The sequence below is a fragment of the Sphaerodactylus townsendi genome, linkage group LG02 (assembly GCF_021028975.2).
Source record: "Sphaerodactylus townsendi isolate TG3544 linkage group LG02, MPM_Stown_v2.3, whole genome shotgun sequence".
In the NCBI taxonomy this organism is placed as follows: domain Eukaryota; kingdom Metazoa; phylum Chordata; class Lepidosauria; order Squamata; family Sphaerodactylidae; genus Sphaerodactylus; species Sphaerodactylus townsendi.
The window spans coordinates 75,665,867-75,691,748 of record NC_059426.1 but is presented as its reverse complement, the minus strand read 5'-3'; the positions used below and the strand labels follow the sequence as shown (position 1 = coordinate 75,691,748).

General features: G+C 41.6%; 1 protein-coding gene across 1 annotated transcript in view; it reads right to left on the bottom strand.

Annotated features, from left to right (window-relative positions):
• Nucleotides 1-1,939: 1,939 nt before the first annotated feature.
• Nucleotides 1,940-25,882, bottom strand: part of LOC125427572 (SITS-binding protein-like) — a 39,414-nt gene continuing 15,471 nt past the window's right edge. Inside the window, exons 4-10 of the mRNA XM_048487141.1 lie at nucleotides 25,019-25,169; nucleotides 23,676-23,876; nucleotides 22,503-22,771; nucleotides 19,041-19,177; nucleotides 14,650-14,771; nucleotides 10,378-10,557; nucleotides 1,940-2,518 (exon numbers count right to left, since the gene is read on the bottom strand). Coding sequence (XP_048343098.1) covers nucleotides 2,345-2,518; nucleotides 10,378-10,557; nucleotides 14,650-14,771; nucleotides 19,041-19,177; nucleotides 22,503-22,771; nucleotides 23,676-23,876; nucleotides 25,019-25,169 — 1,234 coding nt within the window. The 3' untranslated portion in view covers nucleotides 1,940-2,344. The remainder of the gene's footprint in view (nucleotides 2,519-10,377; nucleotides 10,558-14,649; nucleotides 14,772-19,040; nucleotides 19,178-22,502; nucleotides 22,772-23,675; nucleotides 23,877-25,018; nucleotides 25,170-25,882) is intronic.

Below are 25,882 nucleotides of genomic sequence, written 5' to 3'. Positions count from 1 at the left end.
TTCTGGCTCCTCCCCACCTTCAACTGCCCACTCAGCAGCTGGTCCCGCCCACTGGCATAACAAGTGGGTGGAGGTTTGGAGCCTCAGGTGCCACTTTCTTGGGGGCACATTTCATGTCATGTGCCCCCTTGCAACTGCACCCCGGACCTGAATTCCCTGTGGAGTTTGGGGCAGGAGAGCAGCTGAACACCAACAAGTGGAGCTTGCTCCACCCTGAACTCCACATGGAGATCAGTAGCAGGGCCAGTCTGGCTCATCCCCCATCTCCATGTGGGGATCGAGGGCAGGATGAGCCCATTTGATGTTGGCCTCAGCTCACCTGGATCCAACTTTAAACTGCAAGTTTCCTGAGGTGGAGCTTGGGGGAGCATAACCAATAGTATAAAGCTAGAGTCAGTCAGCCCTCAGTGCTCAGTCTGATCCTGGCTTAAGAGAGACATTCTGGGGGCGTTCCCAGAGATGGAGCTGTCCATAGTCTTTTGGATTCCTTTCCTTTCTCAAAGGGGAGAGCCCCTGAAGAACATGTAAAAAAGAGAAGCAAAATAAAGCCCCTCTACCCTTTTTATTTAAATAACTTTTCCAAACCGCAATAAGCATGAATTCTTTTTCTTTTGTCTCCCAAGGAAGCACAAAATCATCTCTATTTCAAATGAGCAGGATTCACTTTGTGTTCACGACCAAGTCATGGATACAGCTGTGGGAAATACCACAAAGGATCGTGTCAATAGAAACGAGGCTGCATTAGATAAATGAGCTCTGTTGCAAACATGAGCCTGGAACCCCGGATGGGTTAAAACAGAGGGAGTTGCAAGACAAGTGTGGCTCATTCCGCACATGCAGAATAATGCACTTTCAAACTGCTTTCAATGCTCTTTGAAGCTGTGCGGAATGGCAAAATCCACTTGCAAACAGTTGTGAAAGTGGTTTGAAAATGCATTATTTTGCGTGTGCGGAAGGGGCCTGTGAAAAGGATTAAACCCCACCCACCACATCTTCCCTGTAGATGTTATTTGCAGAACAGATATACAGAAGGTGAAGGGAAAGATTGGATAATCTGGGAATTTTCAGTCTATAAAAACAGCTAAGGAGGAACATGATAGAAGTTTATAAAATTATGCATGTGATAGAGAAGGTGGATAGAGAGAACTTTTCTGTTTTTTTCTTTGTACTGGAACTTGGGGGTACCCAATGAAGTTGGGAAATAAGTTCAGGGCAAGCAAAAGAAAATACTTACTCTGTGTGTGTGTGTGTGTGTGTGTGTGTGTGTGTGTGTGTGTGTGTGTGTGTGTGTGTGTGTGTGTGTGTGTGTGTGTGTGAGAGAGAGAGAGAGAGAGAGAGAGAGAGAGAGAGAGAGAGAGAGAGAGGTGCTGTCAAGTCACTTCCAACTCATGGGGACTCTATGAATTTTCTCAATGAGTAATTAAAATGGGATTCACTGCCAGAGAAGTTAGTGCTACATGTGTAGATGGTTTTTAAAAGAGGATTAACCAGATTCATGGAGGTGCAGTCCAAAAATAGCTACTAGCCATGGTGTCTAAAGGGAGCATTCATTTGATTAATGCAGTTCTAAATTGTGATTTTCAGTTTTGGTTTTATGTTTTTATGTAATCAATCTTGTGCATCCCATTAATATTGTAAGCCACCTTGAGCTCCCTAAGTAAAAAGGATGACTAATAAATATTTCAATAAAATAAAATAGTACACAGAGGCAGCAAACATCTGACTACCATTGCTGAAAGACAGCATCAGGGGAAGACTTTAGCTTCTATGGCATGTTTGTTTGGCCTTTAGGGTGGCCAACTATCACTTGGAAATTTGAGGCAGGACCTGAAGAGAGGAAGGAGCTCAGTGCAGATGCAATGTTGAAGCTCCCACCTTTCAAAACTGCCACTGTCTCTAGCAAGCATTGATTTCTGTAGTCTGGAGATCAATTGTAAATCAGGGAGAACTCCAAGCCACACCTGAAGGTTGATTAGCCTACCTTTAGGCTAGGGCAACTGTTGGTCACTCTGTAAAACAGTATGCTGGACAAGATGGATCGCTGGTCTGAACCAGCGGGCTGTATTATATTCTGAAGTGGCGGCCAGAGTTTCAAGAAATGAAATGTTGGTAAGACGTAATCCAGACAAAGCGTCCTGCAGATGCTTACTTTTTTTTAAAAGTAGCAATGCTAATAAACAGTTACATTTTAATATTTGTTTTAATATATAATCCTGAAACAGTGCAACTGGATGCAGGTTCTTTTCAAAGAAAGAGAGAAAGTCAGTGTCAGAAAGGAAGCTCATGTCAGCCATACTTTTCTGAGCAGCAGGTAAACCTTCTGAGATCTGGGACAGCCTGGAATCTAAGAAGTTCGAACAAAAACGGGGATATCGACAAGAGTAACAGAATAGTTTCTGATGAAGGTGCCTCCATCAAACACCTGACCAGTGTTGGTATCCATCCACTTCTGACCTTCCCCGGGCAGAAAGATATCTCTTTGACTTTGCCCTTGTCCCGTTATTGGGGCAACAAGTACCTGAATTTAAAAAAAAAAAATTAAAGGCATATGCTACAGTCACCTCAAAGTTGAACAACTTTATGACAGCAGAAAAATCACTTCAAATCAAAATACAATTGTATCAGTTTTAGTGTCGTCAGAACAAAATTAAACAAAGAACATTCTTATGTTGTAATGTAGCATGCTTACAGCAGTTGTGTTTTTTGAAATTGGGAACATTACCATTTGTGGTATCTGTAAATATTCTCTGACATCATAGCAACTTAGCCATTTTTTGACCCTTAAAGCTCCTATAGCCCTTTCCATCCTCTCCATAATGTCTGTAATAGTTCAGCTAATTAAGCAGCGATGGGAAATGGCTTAGCAGGTGACATCAATTTAAAGTCCAATACACAAGCAAACTCCAAAAAGCACAACTACACCAGCTAACCAGTCTGGAGGTCTGGCGACCACACCACCTATTTAAAACCTGGTATAAATATAAATGGTACATGGGTTAACTGAATGAATGTTCCCATGGATCTCAGAAATCCATACCAGCTTGGTGTAGTGGTTAAGAGCAGCTGCACCCTAGTCTTGGAGAACCAGACTTGATTCCCGCTCTGCCACCTGAGCTGTGGAGGTTTATCTGGTGAACCAGATTAGCTTGTGCACTCCAACACACACCAGCTGGGTGACCTTGGGATAGTCACAGTTCTTCAGAGCTCTCTCAGCCTCACCCACTTCATAGGTCATTTGTTGTGAGGGGGAGGAAGGAGATTGTAAGTCCCTTTGAGTCTCCTTACAGGAGAGAAAGAAGGGATATAAATCCAAACTCCAAATAAAATTAAGATTTTTCTATTCCCTGTAAGTGTCTACATCTCTGATTATTATGAGGTGTAAAACTAACAACAAATGTATTTAAATTCACTGTTGGATATTTTTAATTTAATCAGTAATATATCTAAAACAGAAAAACCTTGGCGTGAACCTTGCTATCTTCCCTCTAAAATCCCCCTGTCCCACTTCCAAAACAGCACATCTGCATTAGGACTGGGAGACCCAGGCTCAAATCCTCTATGGCTGTGAAACTTTTTGAGTGACACTGAACCAGACATTCTCTCTGAGCTTAACGTAATTCATTACAGGGTTTCTGAGGACAAAATGCAGGCAGAAGAATTGTATTAACAATTGACATTTTAATATAATTAGTTGCCTTGGAATCCAGCAACTACCTCACATCACATTTTCCTCTTGCCATGTGTTTACTTACCTACTGGAGTTTGGGGGGATTCCCTATTGCTCTGTCAGTTTTTGTACATTTGTTTATTTCAATTAACCCAAACCAAGGCATTTTCTAACTAGTCAAACCAGCATGCTATCATTTTTCTCTAGGTGTTTTCTGTAAAAGCTTTAGAGAGAGTAGCTTAGAGATAATATGATCATTCCGCTCGACAAAGGTGCAAGTCTTCCTCCAGCCCAAGAAGAATTCCCTGAAAGAAGTGGCTCTGGAGGAAGGGTCACGTCTCTTACAGGAAGCTTCCTTATGATGCAGAAAGGCTTCCAGAGTCAAGTAGTAGGATATAAGCCAAATGTTCTAAAAAGTCATCTGCTGAAATATCTCCATCTTTATTTTTTCAACTTAAAAAAAGTCTTATTCTCTAATCTAATTGGACAGTATTCCTCTTTCCAATATTGCTAAAATGTTCACTTGTTGAGGGATCATCATCATAAGAACATAAGAACAAGCCAGCTGGATCAGACCAGAGTCCATCTAGACCAGCACTCTGCTACTCGCAGTGGCCCACCAGGTGCCTTTGGAAGCTCACATGCAGGGTGTGAAAGCAATGGCCTTCTGCTGCTGCTGCTCCTGAGCACCTGGTCTGCTAAGGCATTTGCAATCTGGGATCAAGGAGGATCAAGATTGGTAGCCATAGATCGACTTCTCCTCCATAAATCTGTCCAAGCCCTTTTTAAAGCTATCCAGGTTAGTGGCCATCACCACCTCCTGTGGCAGCATATTCTGTATATCATAATCTGTATATCAAATTCTCAACCTGGCTTCTTCTGCAGGTGTGTTATTTCATAGATCAGGACGCCCAGATATGCATAAACATCTAAAAAAAATCCCAAAACTGAAGAACAGCTTTTAATTCCCCTCCCTCCTATGGACTTCTCTGTGCATGTGAACAACAGCAGCTGCTGCTGCTGGGAGCCCCATCTCTCCTCACCAGCTGCTAAAGAATCTGAGAGGTGCATGTGCAGCATCTCCCAGGGCTCTGACACAGCTGTAACAGCTTTGAGGGGCCTTACAGCCAGCATGGCATCTCCTGCCCCAGTTGCAGTGGTTCCCAGGGACCCTGTGGCAGCATGCTGCCTCCTGATACAGCCATCACAGCTTCTGATAAGCAGGCCACAGCCACAGTGGGAAAATAAAGAAATCCCTCTGAAGAAGAGGGGAGAGAGGAGGGAATCATCTGAGGAAGGGGAGCAGAAAGAGAGAGAATGAGGAATTGAGAGGGGGAGAGAAAGAAGCAATGGAGAATGACTGAGGGAGGAGGGTAGAAAAAGAGAAAAGGGAGGAGGGGGAAATGTCTGAGGGAGGAGCGGGAAAAGAGAGGAACTATGGATTGCTTGAGTGAGGAGGAAAGAAATAGAAAGGAGAGGAATTATCTGTGGAAGTAGAAGAGAAGTTTTTTGGGGGGTTCCCACTTATTTATATACCATCCCATTAGTCTACTATAGTAATGTCAGTTAAATCTGAGGATACTTAAATCTAGTGACTGGTGCTGTAAACAGGTAACACTGATTATTCTAGAAATGTAAAAAGAGATCCAGGTTTGCAGAAAAATGTGAAATCTACAAATAAATAGATTGCGGGATTTAAAAATCCTGAAAATAATAAAAGTAGTGCCTGCATCTTTAAGAAATCGATTCCCCCAGTGGCTGTTGCTAGGAACCACAGTATTCCAGACTGGGTTTCTGTGAGTGAAAAGGCAGGGGATAAAGGCCTTTCTAGGTGTCATGAGCCAGCCACTTGGTACTTACCAGGACTCTGAGGCAGGACCTGACAACATGGTGCAGCCAGAGCTGGCTGCTCATGAGGAAGAGCAGGCAGCAGAGCCAACTCCCAGCTTGATCTCCCTAAGGAAGCCGGTGATGAGCCAGCTGTACACAAAAGGCTGAAACAGAGGCAGCTGCTGCAGCAACAAAGGAGAAGTGCTCACAGCAAAATATAGGAAGATAGAGATGTCTGCATCTGATGAGGATTAACTCCTTGCAGAATCCCAGCCCCGTGGACAAGGCCCTGTCTGTAAGCCTTGCCTTCAGCTTGGTTCTGTCTGGGTGCAAAGAGTGTGTTACCTGTTGCCTCTGCGTGCCTGGTCTACTACTGATTCCTAGACTGTTTATCGGATCTCCTGTACCAATGCAACCTGTGGACTGACTGTTGACCATGCTTTTGCCTGCCACCTGCCCTGACCCATTGGACTGTTCTCTGACTCCACTGCTATCTGCTGCCTGTTTGGCCCTGCGAGGCTAGACCTGACCACACCCTACCTGCTGGCAGCATACTAGGGCTGTTTTGATCTTTGAGGGGGGAGTCATTTGGGCTGACTATGGTTGCCAGCTCCAGAAGATTTTGTGATAGAGTCTGAAGAAAGAAGGGTATGGAGAGAGGTGGGACCTCAGCTGAATATGATGTCACAGAGTCCACCATCCAAACTTGTCATTTTCCCCAGGGGAACAGACAGCTGTTGTCTGGAGCTCAGTTATAATTATGGGATATCTCCAGGTCTTACCTGGAGGCTGGCAGCCCTAGGTCTGAAAGAAATTTTTGGTGACCACCTGATTTGCATGACTCAAATATGCCTGCCTGCTTTCTACTTATAACACCACCCACCCTATAAAAGCCAAGGTAGTATAGCTTCAAAGCCAAGGTAGTTAGTGCTTCAAAGTAGGGTCTGGGAGACCCAGGTTTGAATCCCCATCTTGCTTTTGGACCAGACATATACTTTCAGTCTAACTTACCTCACAGGGTTGTTTTGTAAATAAAAAGGAGAGAATAATGAAAGCTGCTTTGGTCCCCACTGTGAAGAAAGGTGGGGTATAAATGAAATAAATAAATAATAAATATAGCTGAAGATGGGAGGCAGATAAAAGGTAGGCTGGCAAATGGCTGAGAGGGAGAGAATGAGGCAGGAAAAGTGAAAGAACTATCATGAGAACAAGATACTGCTCCAAGAGTTTTCCAAGAGACTTTGGGTCTCCATCTTATGTGTCGGGGGGGGGGGGGGACCGGTTGGAAGTCTGTTTTCAACCCTTGGAAAACTTTACACTGCAATACTCTATGAAAAGCTTAGAAACCTGGGTAAAAGAAAAGGACAATCTTGAAATGATCAGATGGGTTTTTAGAAAAAGAGCAAGTACAATTGACCATTGCCATACCCTTCAATATCTAGCAGATAAATAAACAAGTTCTGGAGAAGGCATATTGGCAGTTAACTTTATGGATCTTAAATCAGCATTTGATACCATCTCTACATCTTGAAATCTGACAATGGTGTATCTTACTTGGACTTGTATAGGCAGATATGCACATTAGCTAATGGGATCAATTGCAAGAGAAGAAAATTGAAAGTCTAGGAATTGCAGATGATATGGTAAAGACTACAGGGCAGTGGCAACAGCATGTGACAGTGAACTGCCCTCAGCCATTTTGAAAGCAAACCTCTTCCCCCCGCCTCCCGCATTGTTGCAACAGAGGGAGTATCCATACAGACTGTCTCCTACAGACATGCCATTTGAGCTGGATTAAAACAGATTAGTTTTCAGAAGGCAATATGTTTAATAACTTTTCCCACATGCCTCACTGTAGACTGAAAGCCAGTCTGGAAAGGACTGTAATCAGATTACCAGATGGCCACATAGCCAGGTGTAATGTGTACAGATTTGCACAGGGCCAGGACTGACAATCAGACAAATATAGAATCACCAAAGCAGAAAGAAGTGTTCAGTAACCTACAGTACCTTCCTTCAACAATGTTCTGAGTGATACTGAAGTGAAGAACACTGACAAGAAAGAAACAGTGGTTATCTCATCCAGATAAAATTTTAAAGTTTGCAGAAGGGAAGGGACAATCTTTCATAAGTTGCTTGGTTGCAATTTACACTGACTGGTTACATAGGTAGATGAGTGACGTGACCATTTTGTGGAGATAGCAGCTGTTTTGTATCATCAGAATTAATGCAGAGCATCGTGGTATGTAGCAAACATTGTCTTGTTATTCAGCTAGTATTTGATACAGCTTATGCATGACTTCATCTTATTTGGACAGAGTTGGGTAAGTAAATGGTAATAAGTCAATAGAAACATAGTAATTATCAAAGAAAAACAATGCAAATTAACTTTATAGATAAAAGGCCCTGTGAAGAACACACGAGAGATAATTAAATGGGGGGGGGGGGTTACCATTCTCCACCAATTGTGGAATGTACTGGGGGATTTTTCTCCTTTTCATTTGAATTTTTAATTTCTAATGACAGAATGTCTAATGTGTTGTATGTGCTTTACTACTTTTTGCCCAGATAAAGGGAGACAGCACAAGGGGCAAACAAAGCTGCACTTTTGCACATTTTCTAATACAGTAGTAATCAAGATAATTGAATGTATCAAAGCAAAAATATGCTTCCAAATGTTTTTAATGAGGAACCTATTGCTAGTTAGCAACTTCTGTACATTTTGAAAAGCCACAGCTGTGTACTAAACGCTATAGTGATTTAAGTGCTTAATGAGCCCTAAGAGTCTTCTTAATGTGAATTTTTTAAAAAACCACCAAAACTGTAGATCCTTCCATGTGGCAGTCTTGGAATCCATATATCATTGCCTTGATGTGGTAGAAATGTCAGGTTTCTAAATATTAATTTTAAGATCAGCACATTGGAAAATGCTTCAAACAACTTAATTAGATATTGGCTGTATCTGAAATTTAACTGGAAATGTTAATTGCTCCTTAATCTCTTTCCAGTACCTTGCGAAATGCTAATTGATGACCCCATTAGTGTACTATGCTATTGCCTTATTAAACTAGATGAACAAGAACTTAAATGTATTGTCAAAGGCTTTCACGGCCGGAATCACTGGGGTGCTGTCTGGTTTCCGGGCTGTATGGCCGTGTTCTAGCAGCATTCTCTCCTGATGTTTTGCCTGCATCTGTGGCTGGCACCTTCAGAGGATATGAAGATGATCAGATCCTCTGAAGATGCCAGCCACAGATGCAGGCGAAACGTCTGGAGAGAATGCTGCTAGAACAAGGCCATACAGCCTGGAAATCAGACAGCACCCCAAGAACTTAAATGATTAGAAGCATCATTGGGTTTCATAGAAACAACCCTGCAAATAGCCACAAGGCATTTTCAAGGTATTTTTAAGATGTCTCAGTGTCCACTAGCTATATTCACACACACCCCCGCCACCCCATTTCTGGTATCTTGCAAGGGAAAGAGTTGGGTTATCAGGTTGAGGGATTCTTCCTCAGCATATAAGGAATCTGCACATGGGAAAGGAGAAAAGGAATTCATTTATGATAAAAAAAAGTTTGCATTTATTTATATTCTCTCTCATACACACACACACTTTCCTTAGATAAAAGACAACTGTAGCATTCCATTTCCATGTTACTGCAAATTTAAAATAACTGCTACAGACCTGTCGCTGTGATATGCATGTGGAAGGCTGATGCATGCTCAGAGCCTCCCATCTGAAGAAGTGCCTGAATATGAAGAGGCCAACCTGCTGTCCCCCTCTGCACTCTCTTGTGCTTTAACTGGATGGCAGTGAGAAAGTTACATTGCTCTCATCCTCAGTGTATATGCAGGGTTTTGTGAAGATCCTTCTTATCTCCAGCTCTACAGAACCAACTGTCATCCTCCTGAGAATCCAACTATTTTCTGGACATGGCTTCTAGAGATTGTCTTGCTTTCTCTCTCTCAGCTGATTCACACATGCATCAACTTCACTTGATTCTCTGTGATATGATGACACTTGGCTGAATGTGTGAATTGACATCACTGAACAGCATTGCATCTAAGATAATGTGAGATTGGATAAAAGTCTGCCTATGATGTTGGATCTGTGATAGCTCTTTGCACAGTTAAGTCATCTCATTATGCTATAATTCAAGGGATATACATGTATGGACCAGTCCACTGAGCCAAGGGCTGTGTGACCTGCCAGGATCAGTGTTTCTTTGAGCCAAATGCCCTGTCCTATCACATACCAAGATATATCGGTTCAATTCTAAATTATTTTTTCAGTGTCAGTCTTAACATTTATTATGTTTCCCCCCCCCCCCCACATTTATATCCTTCCCTCTCCAGTAGGTCTCAGGACAACAAACAACAATAACCATAAAACAGTATAAAATATATAAAACCCAATAAAAGCAACAAATACAACTCAGATGGTGACTTCACTCCCTCCCCACCTTGCCCACAGCGGCCAGAATAACATTCAGATCAAGTCAGCTGGCCAAATGCCTGGTGGAAAAGCTCTGTCTTACAGGCCCTGTGGGCCCTGATCTCATTTGGGAGCTTATTCCACCAGATAGGGGCTAGGGTCATTAAAACCCTGGCCCTCATAGTGGCCAGCCAGATATCCCGTGTTGGGCCAGGGACCTCCAAAAGATTTCTCTCCAAGGAGCAGAGGGACCAAACAGGGCAATATGGGGAGACACGGTCCCTCAGGTATGCTGGTCCAAAACCACTAAAGGCCTTAAAGCCGTGGTGGCGAACCTTTGGCACTCCAGATGTTATGGACTACAATTCCCATCAGCCCCTGCCAGCAAGGCCAATTTTTGTTTGTGTTAGTACCTCTTCAAATTAAATAATTTATTTCTTACCTCATCACCTATGAGAAATTCATCATCAATTGTAAAACTGACAGACTCAGTAGGGCTTAGCCACCACACAGGTCGAAAAATAGGATATCCCCAAAACAGCCATTCCTTGCTATACTTTAAGATGAGAGGCACCACAAAATCCAGGTGCTTGTGTATGTAGTGCCTTGTGAGATTTAGTACCTGCAAATAAGAATGTTTAACACATTAACTCAACAAATAGAAAATGAAATAGAAAAATGCTTGATTTATGTCCTCTAAAATAGAGGAGAGATACCCAGATAATAAACCTTGATGCAATGATTAGCAGGCGCACTACGAAGGGCACAAGAACAGGGGCTGTATGTAGATTCAGAATAGCTAAGAACATATGAACTGTACAGATTACTGTTTTCTGTTATCTGGCTACATACAGCAGGCATCTACTGGCAAGGTCACAATCTAACATACAACTAAGGAAAAGAAAGAGGGAGGGCAGTTATCAAAACAGCTTTCAACCGTCTAAGGATTAATGAACTTGAGCTGATGACTGTTATTTAAAAATCAGGAACAGACAACAAAAATTTTAGAAGAGGAAAAGTCAAGCATGTGTGGAAAAAAAGAAAATTCCAAGAACATATAAAGATACAAATTATCACAGAGGATTCACAAGAAGATTAGTATTAACAAGTAGGTGTCTTCTGTCTGCACCACAGCTGGGCAGGCCCCATGGTGACAGCTTCTGGTGGGCCTGCCCAGGCCTCCCCCCCTCCACTGCCCCTCTTCACAGTCTTCCTCCTGGCAAGCTTGCCCAGAGTGGCTCCAGGCTCACACACTGAAGCCTCCCTGCCCCACAGTCCTTTTCTTAGTGGGCTCCAGAGCAGTTGCTGGTGCGCTCCTTTGTTGAGCATGGACCCAAAGTGGTTGCAATGTCCTCCTCACCCCAATAGGAAGTGCATTATCTGCGTATTTGGAAGAATTAAAACCCCTGGTTTTGTTTTTTTCGTTTTCAGATTTTTCTGCAAACTTGGGGGTGGGTGGGTAACCTCAAGTTTGAATAAACATTTATTTGGAGTAAGTGTGCCACCTAGCTGAAAATTTGGGGGATAGGCACAGGTGGGAATTAGACAGACAGAGCGAATACAATTGGAAATGTAAAAGGAAATGAAAGAGAATGACTGGAGGGACAGAATACAGAACAACTTGAAAGTAGGATTAAGAAAGAAAACAGATAAGAGAGGCAAGAAGCCTATAAAAAGAATGGCAGAGTGGAGAAACATGACAAGAATGCTAAGACAGATGAGACATGCAACTGATTTTACAGATAAGGCTAGAGGGAATGCTGGAACTATTAATCTGGGTTTACTGCAGAAGCAGGTAAAAGATAGGAACCAGGACCAGAGTTGTGATAATACCAGGGGAAAAGAAAAAAGTCAGTGTTTGCAACACCAAGAAAGACAATCTGGTGACAGAATCTGCCAAGAAAGAAGGAACACCCTGATACAAATATCACACACACACACACACACACACAGAGCCATGTAGTTAAAGTGAAGGATGACATTCTTGATACTGAGTGTTGAGTGAAAAGGAAGATAGAGGTTATTTTATAGAGGACAAAAGATAGATTCTGTTTTATTCATCTTAAGCTTGGTGATGGTGGTGACTTGCCTGAAAAGAAAATGTGAAAAGACAATTTTTAAAGCAAAAATAAGGAGAAAAAAGAACCCTCCCCCCACAGAAGATAAACACTATCAACAATAGCACATACAAAAGTAACAAATGGTGCTAGCAAGTCATAGAATGATACAGCTGAAAATATAACCCTGGATTAGTGGGGAGGTTTTTTTATACCTCTGTTGATTTTTTTATGCAGTCTAAAAGTTTATGCAATTGAACTTTTCATTTTAATGAAGAGGTTCCGACAGAATCGGCTTTTCAAAGTAACAGCAAAATAATCAAAGAAATATGATGTTCACAGGGATATTTTGGACAAATTCCTGGCCAGGAACACTAGGAATAATTCTGATGCTTTCAGGAGAGGCTCTAATTAAAGAAGATATCATAAGGCTATCACGTTTGCCGTTATCATAAAAAGAAAAGAATGTCAGTTCCTATAACAAAGACTGAATTTAAAAAAAATTAAATGGGGAAATCCCCACATAAATTGATGAATACAAAAGGAGGAAAGTAATCATGGTTCAAGAAAACTCATGAACAAAACAGAACCTGCGGGGCTAGGGACTGCAGTGACAAATCAGGCAAAATTGCCTACTCTGATTTCTGCCCTTCCTCAGCACATCCACTTGTGCTGTGGTACATTTTGTTCATGAGGGCCCCCAGAAACAAAGAGAACAATTACAGGGTGAGCAATAGACTGCCAGGAGAATGCTGTACAAGCTTGCTGTACACAATGCTGTACAAGCTTGCCTCTGGCTTGGCAAATGGTAGAGTAAGCAAGGACGGTGGTAAGTTACATTCATTGACACCTCCCATACTGCAGGCCAGCCCAGAAGTGCTTCCAGCATCTTCAACGACTCTCCTTACATCCAGCTGGTGATAGCATGGGTCTGGGAGGCAATGTTCATCCTTCGATGCCACTGAACAAGAGCCAAGTCTGAATACTAGTGCTGCTGGTGGCCAGAAACAAGCTGAGATATTGCAGTGCCTCCCAAGTGCGTTGGTGAAGAGATTCTTGCATTGTTTGGTGGAGAATCAATGCTACAGCTCCATCACCTTCTGCAAACTTTTCCATGGAATCCATGGAAAACTGTCAAGCAAGACAATTTGATTGTCAAGCTAAGAAGAGTTTTAGTTTATTAGTATTATTTTTCGGTATGCTATCCTGTTGAAACCAATAGTAATAATGGTTCTCAAGCATTTTTAATCCTTTTGCTAAGTAATACTATACATGAATATATACACACACACACACACTAAACATAAAAAAGAAGTTATACCCTTGTGGAGTTAATTGATGTGGAATTCCTGCATTTTGTATTGAGCAAGGAAAAGAGTAGTATATTATTCATTACTTATCTTTTTGTCTTTTATATTTTTTTCTAATTAAAAAGAAAGCACCTTTGAAAGGATGCCAATAGAAAAGAAAAAATATAAGTAATTGTGTCAAAAATTCTAAAGATATTATCAGATAAATAAGAGCAAAATCAAGAAAAAAACCAGTGTCGTAGACACTCAAGTGAGAGACGATGCAAGAGTACACACTGGTCAACTTTTGCAAAAAATTAAAAATGAGGCAGCTACATTTCTATCCTAGCTTTCCCATTCCAACCAGTCCACCTCTTCCCTCAGTGAGTAGTTTTTAACACAATTTATATTGATTTTAAGTGTGAATTTAAACTTATTGTATTTTACAGAGTTTATTTTGATAGAGTTGCATTTGTATTTGATAGAGTTATTGTTTTGACATACTGAATATTTGACCTATGGAATGTTGTAAGCCGCCCTGAGCCCATGATGGGAGGGATGGCATAGAAGTTGAATAAATAAATAAATGCATTAAAAAGTATAAGAATGGGGAGGGGGAGCAGAACAAAAGGGTTAGATAAAAGGAGTTCCTTTATCTCCCTTTCTACAACAGAATGGCAGTGATTTATTGGTTGGATATCAGATATATTTCACTTAATCAGGTTCTATAAGAGATTCTCCCTTTTTATATCTTTTCTTCACTGATTGCACAGTCCAACTGATTGTTTATAATGGAGACAATCTGGCCTTCCAACCTGCACCCACGATTTGCGTTTATAGGTATGAACGCTGGACTTATAAATTCTTGGAGATTTGGGGGTAGAGTCTGGGGAGGGTGGGTTTTGGAGGGGAGGATGCTCAGCAGGGTATAATGCCATCTGAGTCTACTCTCCACAGTAGCCATTTTCTCCACAGGAATTGAAGTCTGTCATTTGAAGATCAGTCATAATTTCAGAAGATGTCCAGACCCCATCTAGAGGTTGGCAACTCTGTATCCCTCCATGCCACTCAAAAAGCTACTTCTGGGGACTGGCAATTGTGGATACAGAACTCTTCTCATGGCACAGTCACTGTGGCATAATTGCATGTAATTGTATTATATGTAATGTTAAATTGCTTTATCTGACGTAAGCCGTCCTGAGTCCAACTTGTCAGGAAAGGGTGGGGTAAAAATTGAATGTATAAATAACTTCAGTAGCTGGAAATCCTTCAGGAATCTCTGGGTATAAGGATCAATTTGCAAAATAGATTTTCTTGACCTTATCACTATCAGAATGTGCATGCCAGAATAAATTATGGTACACTTACCCAGTTATCACAGCAGACCCAGGGCGGTGTGCTGAAAGACATCACTGGAAGGAAAGTCACTATTTGGAGCCACCTAACATATAGCTCTTCATCAGTCAGATGTTCATTTGTTAGTGTCCCTCCTGTGCAGCATATAAACAAAGCATGGTAGTGGGGGAGGAGTTAATGTAGGCATTCCCCAACAGGGCAAAAAAGCAGCTCTCCATGGTCATTTCAGCTTGAGAAAAAAGTGCAAAGGTAAGATTTGGATCTCCTCTCACCACATGCCACAGTCTTGATAGGAACTGAAACCTGCACACTTGCTTAACCCCAGGACACACCTGGAAAGTTAAGTCCTCATAGAACACTCATGCATGCAATGGGAGTAACAACCCAAAGAGGAAGTTAGTAACTAACCCACTTGGGGGGTGGGGGGAGAGAATCTTCTGACCATATCAAATAATTGATCTCTGAGCAGGCAGTAACAATTACCTCCAGGGAACCAGGCAGAGTGAGTGAGTGAGAGAGAGAGAGAGAGAGAGAGAGAGAGAGAGAGAGAGAGAGTGTGTGTGTGTGTGTGTGTGTGTGTGTGTGTGTGTGTGTGTGTGTGTGTGTGTCCACACTATGTTTGTTTGATAAAGGCCTGGAAGTAAAATCATATAGCTCATTTGACAATGGGAAAGAGTGAGTGATATAATACTGAAACATCTGGAGCCTTGCATAGCACACAAACAACCTTACAATCTGTCCATATTCAGAGCACAATCTAATAATTTCAAAGCCACTGATGTTGCTAGAAACAGAAGAGTTCAGCTATTAAATGCTGCTGTTGTCTAGATCCAGGAGTAGTTGCATGCAATGCATCCCAATTTGAGGATTTTTTCGCATTTAACATTTCTTAAAAGCACTTTGGCGTGTGATGTGATATGAAATCCTTTTATCTGTTTTGATCCACCCTTACAGTGGATGGGAAGATTATTACTGTTTAGTTTTATCAGAGCAGAAAATAGGGAGAACCAAGTAACATTAACTAATTTGTAAGGAATACCTACTGTAAAAGGGAGCAGATAGATTTCCCTGTGAAATACTAGGTACTGGCTAACAAGGTATATGATGAGGGTTTTAATAGCATTATTAAAAACTTTTAAAAAGCATTATTAAAAACCCTGCCATTGACATCAGGAACCAATTCCTGTTGAAATGGAAATTGCTTTCCAAAACAATATTTTGTTCAGATAACAGCCTTGTGTTTTATTCTAAGTGACAGCTCATTGTAGGAATAAGGAACAAGTGAGCTCCATCTTGTCAGCACAGAAACCAAGATCAAGGTTCATTTCTATTTTTAAAAAACTAAGAATTTTCAAGGGACATTTTTGTGTTAGTCTAAGGTGACTTTTAGAATGAGTAGGTGGGCATTTAGGATTGTATGTGATGATATCATCATAGTATCTAGAAAGTGGTGCATCTTGGCAGTACAAAGGGGGAGGAGAGTGAGAATGGATGGGGTCAGCCCACTGCATAGAACCTTGTCAAATTTGAAAATTCCCCAAATATCAATGTATATTTTCCTACAAATCCAGGGACACAATCCAGCTTAAGTTGAGAAATGTAAGTTCTGTTGATTTCAGTGAGAAAGATAAATGTCTGTAAGCTAAGCACTTCTTAAGTGTTTTCCTTTGAAATGAGTGAGATTTATCCTTGTTTAATTGTGACTGGATTGTGGGTCCAAGCTGTCATTTATGTAAATGAAAAAATACAGTCACTACTAAAGACTTATTCTTTACAAACAAACTACATGTCATACCTACACTGAATTCTTAGATTTCTTAGAATTCTTAGAATTAACAACATGCATTGTTTTGCCACCAAAAGTGCCAGCTGCCCTGGTAGATAACCTTTGACAGAAAAGAGTGAGCATACTGATTCTTCTAGAACTTTTCATGGCCTTTGATACTATTCACTACGATATCCTTGTGACTCATTTTGCAGGGTTAGGAATTAAGGATTCTATGCTCCCGTTGTGAGCACCCCCTTACATGAGGTTACTCTCTGCTATTGCGCAGAACTGGGTAAGGTACCAGCTGAGCATTGTAGGGCCTTTCTTTTCTTCCCTGGTAAAGTATATTGTCTCCCCCTCTGCCGTTGTGCTGCTTCCTTCCTTCCTTGCCTGTCTGTGAAGCCTTCCATTTATGTGAAGTCTGCCTCTGGTCTTCCTCCAGCCTCCTCTGTCCTTGAGGAGCCAATCATCCATGCTTCCCTATTCACCAGATAGCCCCCACACCTTGTGGTGTTTTGCCACCCAACCCCTGGCCAAACTCCCCACCCTCCGGAACTCCCCCCCATCACGTCACCACAACAAACCTTTTCTGAGTGGCACTGGCTTGTTGGCCCACCTCAGCAGTGGGGCCTGGCAGCGCTTCCAGGACAGGACAGCCAGTCAGTTGCTTTGGAGGGGCAGGGCTGCAAAGAATAGCAGAGGCAGACCCTATGCCTGGGCCAGTGGTCACACAGCCAGAGCCACAGTTGCTGAGCTGGGTCTGGCCAGATTAAGCAAAGAAGGATCTAGAACAGCCGAGTAAGGCAATGGAGGCATGTGGGGGTGGCAGCAGCACTGCTGGTGCTGTTTGGGGGGGGGGGCTGTTGGCACTGCTTGGAGTTTGGTGGGGGGGGAGGCATGGGGAGTTCAGCCAGGGGCTAGGTGCAGGGGGAAGTGCAGGTGGAAGCGGGGGCCAAAATGCTTCCCCAGATGACCCAGGAGAATGGTGTCTGGATCAAATGACTTCCCTGCCCCCCTAGATATGCCACTACTCACACTTTGGACTGGCTTGGTCTCTCGTGTTTCCTTGCTTTAGGGGTTCCTCTTCAATCATCTGCTGGCTGACTGCCTATCTGCCTTTGGCAGACAGCCTGCTCCCTGGTGCCTGTTCCCTTCCTCTGATGACCATGAACCAGGTAAGTATCCCAGCTCTAGGGCCTTGCAGAGAGGGGGCTGAGTCCAGGCACACTCCCACTTTCCAACCCCCTAATAGTCATTTTTAAATGATGGGGAAGACAGTAGATCCTGCATTGCTCACAAACTGTTTTTGTATCTTGTAGCACCTTCTACTTAGTTTGGTTGGTATGCCAGCTGCAGCCCCTCCTGCCAAAGGATCTAGCCACAATGACCCTTTAGTAACATTCACACTATGGTATTGTAATGAATCATATGTGAAATTGGCTTTGCAAGCTCTACAGAAACATCTGCTGGTCCAAATACAGCTAGCTGCAAGACTGCCAAGCAACGTCAACATCTTGCCTGTGCTCAAAGGTATACAGTAATTTCCAGTTTGCTTCTAAGCACAATTCAAAATGCTGATGTTGACCTTTAAAGCCTTAAAACACTCTGAAAACAGAGTACCAAAAGGATCATCTTCTGCCATACAAACATATCTGGCAGTTGAGATCATCATTGGCCACCTTCTCCAGCTTCACTTGCATCCTGAAGTGAAGTAGATTGCTACTGGATCTTTTCAATGGTTGCATCTTATTTGTGGATCTTGTAGATGTAACTCAATTACCACGTGTCTAGGCTTAAACATCTAACTTAGTTAAATGATATTACTCATTTAACCCATAGGTTTCAAGTAGTGCCACATTAGAATCCACATAAACCAGGCAAAAAATCATCCTGAAATCATTTTCTACTGAAGCACATGATGATGCAATCTCTTCTTTTTGCTGCAGGATCCCAGTTGTGATGAGTAATTCATGTTTGTTATGGCATGGTTTTTATCTCAGCAAGACTTAGGTCTGCAGCCATTTTAATTAAGCCTAATTTTCAGGCCTTTTGTTTTTAATTATAAATTGGTGCGCACTGAATAAATTCTGTTGTCTTTAGCTCAACTCCTGAGCCTTTTTAGGTCATTTTTGGTTGAGTTTGTTCCTCCTTTTCTTTTGTTGCTGAGGAAGTAGTCCAAAGCCCTAAGTATCTACTGTTTGTATGAAGGCCACAATTAGCAGTTTAATGCTGTGAAACAGTCTTATCTTACAGACAGGAAGAGATTGAATCTAAGTGACAAATTAGTTGCAGCATTGAGATCCCTGGGTCCCCCCTCCCCAATGATATAGATTGTTAGGGTATCTATTTGCATTTTAAAGGCTTTTAAAACCTAACTTTAGCAGAGTTAACTGCTTTCATTTTAAATGTGTTGACTATTCCCTGCTAACAGAATATTAAATAAATTCAATATGGTATTAATAGAACCTCAAATGCTGATGTTTCTAATCTTGTGCTTGATGTGTTTAGGGGTATTGCTGATCAAGTGAACAGACTGTGTGCATATTTCTTCCTGCAGCAACAGAGGAGGTATAAGCTTCTATAAAATGGATTCTGCGCTGGTAAGAAAAAAAAGAGGCCATAAAATAATATTTACCAATTGCATCTGGAATGAAAAAGTTGTAACCAAGAAGACTGTAGTGAAGCACAGATGGAATAATCCCTTTTAAACCAGCGTGGCTCCAGTCAGACTGGAGTGGGTTCATTTGGACAAAGAGTGGCAGATGGCTAGATCTAGAAGCAATAAAAACAACAAAAAAGAGCAAAACTGGAAACACATTCAAATGCTTAGTAACTTTGTCACCTGTAAGAGCATGTCCATGTGGCTACTGGCCCAGCTCTTGCTATAGTTCTATGGCGTAAAATTCAAAAGGTGGGGCATGTTCCTAGAAAATAAGGGTGCCTCTTTTCTGGGTATCCCCTATAGTACCAAGCAAGCTAGACAGCTTACAGTGGTTCTGCAACCAGCTGAACACATGGAAGGGAAACCCTCTCAGGATGAACTGCCAGGTGCAAGAACACACACCAGGAACAGATATCCAAATATTCAATAATTTTTTTCCAAAATAATTTAATTTAGTAGACAGGCTATTTATTGGTCTGGGAGCACGATGGCCACTGCTCAATGTGGATCTGAGCAATGGGTGACAATGGGCAGATCTAATGTCTCCACCTAGCTTACTGATAGGATAATTATAAAGATAGAATGGGTAGAAATTCCAGCAAGTTTGCTGTTAGCCTATCATACCACAACATGTGACATAATCTTGCATGGGACCGCTTTATCAGATGTTGAGGGGGGAGTTTCTTGTTTGGAAAAACAGGATAGCTGTACAGGCTGCCTGATGAATCTTGAAGGACAGATGGGAGACAAATGAAATAGATAAATATTTTAACGATTTATTCTTTTCTTTTTAGGGTACCTTAAAAAACCTGGATGCAATCTAAAATTTTGAACATACCAATAATTGTGCTGACCAAAATGAAAATTTTTTAGATCAATATCCCTCCAAATAGCATGGGGACTTTGTGTATGTCAAGGAGTGTGCTGATTCAGCATGCCTGAAACCCTGAAGCTATAGGAGAACTGTGCCAGTCAGTTTGTGTAAACAAGCCATTTGGATCAGAAGGGTGGCACAGTCAAAATTAGCATCTTAAATTAGACACACTTCAAAAACTGACATGATGATTGATGGGTCAGAAAATGTCAAATAACATATCCACTTTATTTAATTAGCCTGTAAACAGTTCAATTCTGTTCATTTCTATACAAATTTGGCTGATTTCCTCAAAATGCACAGGGCAATTAACATATTTCAGTGCAGATTGTGATTTGGCACCAGATGTGGGTGATGTGAACCCACTGATTATGCCCACTGATTCTGCCTGAGTGCCTACCTTAATGAAGGATACACTTGAGCATCTGTAGCTTTTGTAAACAGATACATTGGCAGGATTATCTGGCCTCTATCATGCCTCTGTTTTGTTTGTTTTTTAAAAAAACCAGTTACACCTATTTCAGTCATATATAAGGGCAATGGATATTGCAACTTTATTAGTTGCTTGTTAGATCAACAAAGATCCAGTAACGGCAATGTTATCATTTAGTGGGTTTTACTCTGATTCTATGACCTGAGTCCAGAAGTGATTAGGAGTTAGCCAGCTGGAAATTGAGACATTCTCTTTACATCCTTATAGGCCTGAGGGTTGATTTCTTCCACATAAAAAAAGTGATTATCATAATGTTTTCCCCAGCCTACAATGTTTTCCTACAGCCCATATAAGCATTAACCCAGAGCAAAAGCTTTTACTAAGGTTGCCAACTACCAGGAGAAAAATGTCCTATCCTTTTTTTGACAAAGTTCCTCACCAGAGACTGTTGAGAAAACTCAGCAATGAAGGAATAAGAGGGGAAGTCCTCCTATGGATTAAAAACTGGTTGAGGAACAGGAAACAAAGGGTGGGTATAAATGGGAAGTTCTCACAATGGAGAGATGTAGGGAAGGGTGTCCCCCAAGGATCCGTATTGGAACCAGTGCTCTTTAACCTATTCATAAATGACCGGGAAGTAGGGTAGCGTGGTGGCCAAGTTTGCAGATGATACCAAATTATGTAGGGTGGTGAGAACCGCAAAGGATTGCGAAGAGCTCCAAGCGGACCTTAATAAATTAGGTGGGTGGGCTAAGAAATGGCAAATGCAGTTCAATGTAGCAAAATGTAAAGTGATGCACACAGGGGCAAAAAATCCAAACTTCACATACACGCTACAGGGGTCAGTGCTATCAGTCACAGACCAGGAAAGGGATTTAGGCGTCTTAGTTGATAGTTCCATAAGAATGTCCACACAATGCATGGCAGCTGTGAAAAGGCAAACACTAGGATGGGGATAATTAGGAAAGGAGTTGATAATAAAACTGCAAGGATTGTCATGCCCTTATATAAAGCCACGTGGTGCTAATGCGACTTGGAGTACTGTGTTCAGTTCTGGTCGCCACATCACAAAAGGATATCGAAGAGATAGAAAAAGTACAGAGAAGGGCAACGAGGATGATTGAGGGGCTGGAGCACCTTCCTTATGAGGAGAGGCTTCAGCGTTTGGGACTCTTTAGTTTGGAGAGAAGACGTCTGAGGGGGGATATGATTGAAGTCTATAAAATTATGCATGGGGTAGAAAATGTTGACAGAGAGAAATTTTTCTCTCTTTCTCACAATACTAGAACCAGAGGGCATTCATTGAAAATGCTGGGGGGGAAGAATTAGGACTAATAAAAGGAAACACTTCTTCACGCAACGTGTGATTGGTGTTTGGAATATGCTGCCACAGGAGGTGGTGATGGCCACTAACCTGGATAGCTTTAAAAAAGGGCTTGGACAGATTTATGGAGGAGAAGTCGATCTATGGCTACCAATCTTGATTCGCCTTGATCTGAGATTGCAAATGCCTTAGCAGACCAGGTGCTCGGGAGCAGCAGCAGCAGAAGGCCATTGCTTTCACCTCCTGCATGTGAGCTCCCAAAGGCACCTGGTGGGCCACTGCGAGTAGCAGAGTGCTGGACTAGATGGACTCTGGTCTGATCCAGCAGGCTAGTTCTTATGTTCTTATGTTCTTATGTTCTTATGTTTTGCTAGAGACTTAATGGAATGTTATTCACCAGATGCTGCTGTTTACCTCCGTGCCATGGAAAGTTCAGTTGCCCATTTCCACATGTTAAGGCTCAGTTAAAAGGACAAGGTATTTTTCTGTATGCCAATTGGCAACCCTAGTGTTTTCTTTCTTTTCTGGCCTTGAGCAGCACAGTGAAATATAGAGTTGGTCTTACCCACAAGGCAGCTGTGCTGGGCTCTTTGCTGGGGCGGGGGGGGGGGGCACTGGAAACAATTACCCAGATGTGTGTGCAAGAGTATATGTTTGTATGTGTGTTTGTAGGGGGTGATTCTGGAGCTCCATCCTAGATGTTGCCCAGCCCCCTGAACCACTAAGACCAACCCTGGAGAAGTAGTAATGACAAGACAGCCTTAGAGATACACATCATTATCAAATCTTTTTCCTGAGACTCACCTTGTGCCAACACTCATGACTGATGAATTTCCCAGTGTAGCTGCTATTAAGGCTAACATGTAGATATACTTATCCCCTTTGAGTTCCACAGGGGATTGGATGGCTTGCTCCATAAACAAGTTGCCCTCACCACCTTCCAAAACCACATATTCTGCTCCCACTCTCTGTTTCAAGAGTCTCACTTGATCCATATACCAGAGCACTGCAGCCTGGCTGGTTACATTCAGTAGAACGGAAAGCTGCCCTTTCCATTTGGTAAGCAGTGGTGCCTGGAATAGGGGAACAGATATCAAAAGAATATAAAATGCATACTCATTAGTAATGTGTGTTCCTATCAGTAAGGCATATGTACCTTACAAATGAACAAGCAAATTAGAATAGTAAATTATAATATCCCAAGCAGAAATGTTGACAGCAGGGAAGATCTATCTGCTATATTTTTACTTACACTCGCAATAGAACTTGAGTTGTAGTTTTTAATGAAAACAATGGTTCTAATTTGAAATCTCACATTTACCATAAAGTAGACACTTTAGCTGCTTTTAGACATAATGGCTTTTTTCACACAAAGCATTTAAAATGTTTGGCAAACATTTTGGAAATGTTTTGAAAAGAATGTTTTCATGGATTTTGTCTGCATAGTCCATGGGTTTTGGTTTGGGATTTTTTTATGGACCAATACTTGTTTTAATGCTTGTCAATAGTCATCTTCACTTAATAGGGACTATTTATGAGTACTGGGTCTCAAGACCATGCTCAATGACAATTCCTCTTCTCAAATTCTGCTCTACATACATAAAATAGGAATTCTGATAACAAGTGTGCATTTTTAAAATAGACACTCATGTACACTAACTACATATTTTGAGCAATGATTTTTTTACTGATAATTGAACTTTTTTAAAAAGTTAGTCTGCACATTATTTTGATTATCTATGACCAGGTGCTTCTCACTTTTCCAGAAATAGTCAATTGTTATATTATACTGTACTCAGAGGGCTGAGGCTAGTCATCCAGGACCAATGTTTAAGCACAATACAGTCTGTTTCACTGATTATTTCTGTCTGTTAAACTTTAACAAACCAAACAGCCTTATAACTACTGGTTCCTTTTTTCAACAGGAACCTCTAGATGCAAGCAGTCAAGTGAAAGGGATGATATAGGGAGTTGTACCGAGTATTCTCGAGGTTCTGAATAGCGGCTCAGCCAGAAGTGTTCTTTGCCTTCTTGCAGAGACATTTGAAAGAGTTCAGAGTTGATGTTGACATAAGGAGAGAGAGTTATAGAAATTTTTAGAGGTTTTAATATTGAGGGGTGCATAACACGTCTCAGCATATGAAGCTTTCTTCTCATCACAGGTAAATATATTTGGTCCTGCAGGAAGGAAAAAGAGAATACAGTGAGGAAGAACTTTTACACAGGTGCAGTGTTTGGAAGGTGCTATTAAACAGCAAAAGGGTCCTTATGAGAAATAGACTTTTCACATGAACATAGACATCATGTGTCTTTACTCCAAGTGTTGTATAGTGATTAGACTGAATCTAGTGGCTAAGTTGAATCTCAAATCTGTCACAGAAGCCTGCTGGGTGATCTTGGGCAAGTCAGCCTAACCTAACTTGCTACTGTGAGAGTAAATAGAGTAAAGGACTGCTATTGTGAGAGTAAATAGAGGACTGAGGGGGGGGGGATGCCTTAAGTTGCCTTGGGGTCCCATTGGGGAGAAAAGTGGGGCATAAATTAATTAAATAAGTTTGGCACAAAATCTACAATTAACCTAAAAAGTCAAATTGCTTGAGGTTTTGCCTGACACACTGCTGGTCTCATATGGGTTTTCCTAAAGACTGATAGGATATAGGGTTTCCAGAAGTCTTTAATTCATGCACTGAACAGGCCACATCTCTTATCAGTGTTACAGTATCCCATGAAGACTGTGGAAAAGATGTGTGAATCTGATCAGTATCTAGGTGGAAAGTCAATGGGAGCCCTATTTAAGCTATTCTCAGTTTAACAATATCATTAAGAACCAGACAGTTGTTATCAGAAGAGACATTTTCTCATTATCAAGTTGGTCACCAGGTTTTGTCCAGTGTATGCATGTACTTTATATGATGTTTTAAAGTGCAGAAACTTTGGAACAAATCAGGTAGCATTAAACTGCATTTTTAAAAGAGCAAGAAGCTCTTATCATGGGACTCCTCTTACATGGCATGGTCCACAGTGAGTCTCAACTTATAAAACCACCCCACATTCATGTATGTCTTGGAATATTGAAACACATCTGTGCATTTACTACAGTAAACAGCTGGTAAGCATTTAATCTATGCAGCCATCACAGTAAGTGAAATTACCTTAATGCATGAAAGGAAAGAGTACAGTAGCCTAGGAGTTCAAAAGTGATATCCATAGCCAATAATGATTTCATAAATAATGTTGGTGCAGGAGGAATTAACTTAGCTCTTAACTTAGCTCTTGACTACAATCCTGCAACTGTTAGGTCCTACACCAATGGCACATACCGTGTTACACAGTAAAGTTGTGGAAGGTTCGTTGAGCATGATTAGCCCCTCCCCAAAATGGTGCCTTTGCAGTTTATTGAAGAAAGACCTTACTCCTCGCTCCATTTTGGCAGCAGACTCTGTTGTTCCATGATACTTCCAGACTGGCAGCCTGCATTGGTGTAATTAAAGAGAGACGTCTTGCTTGATTTTACTAAGTTGCAATTTGCTGGGCCCACAGATTTTGCAAGATGAGAAGAAAATAACATACACAAAATGTCTGGATTGATGAAAGTGCATTTGAAAGAAGTTTGCTACTAGAAACAACAGACAGCACAATCCATAAAGGGGGAGCAGAAGCCAGGAATAGCACTGCTACTAAAGTAGTGTCCGCCTCAGAAACACCCCCCTCCATGCTGGCACAGGGATTTGTGGCAGCAGCCATGTACCACAGGGCCCAGCTTCTGGATTTCAGTGCTGTGGCAGCTGCCCATCAGGGTAAATCTCTTGGCGCTGGCATCCTTACCAATTTGCACAGTGGTTGTGGGAAAAACACTGGCACAACCCTTCTACTGCTTCCAATGAGGCTTCAGCCCCCGCCTTTGGATTGCACAGTAAACCAGATATACATGGATTGCTTATTTTGTCTGGTGTAAGAGGTTATGAGAAGAAATGGAACAACATAGACTCTGTTCTGAGGCCTGGTTGCTATGGTGATGCTTGCAATGTAAACCAGTTAAGCTACAGTTTTATTTATCACAGCTGTGGAAACCTGGTGTGTTGCCAGATATAAGATTCTATTTTTTTTTTTAAAAAAGGAACTTAAATTGATATGGCAACTATCAGGGAAAAAAACTTTGGTCACATTAGAAAAAAAAGGATATA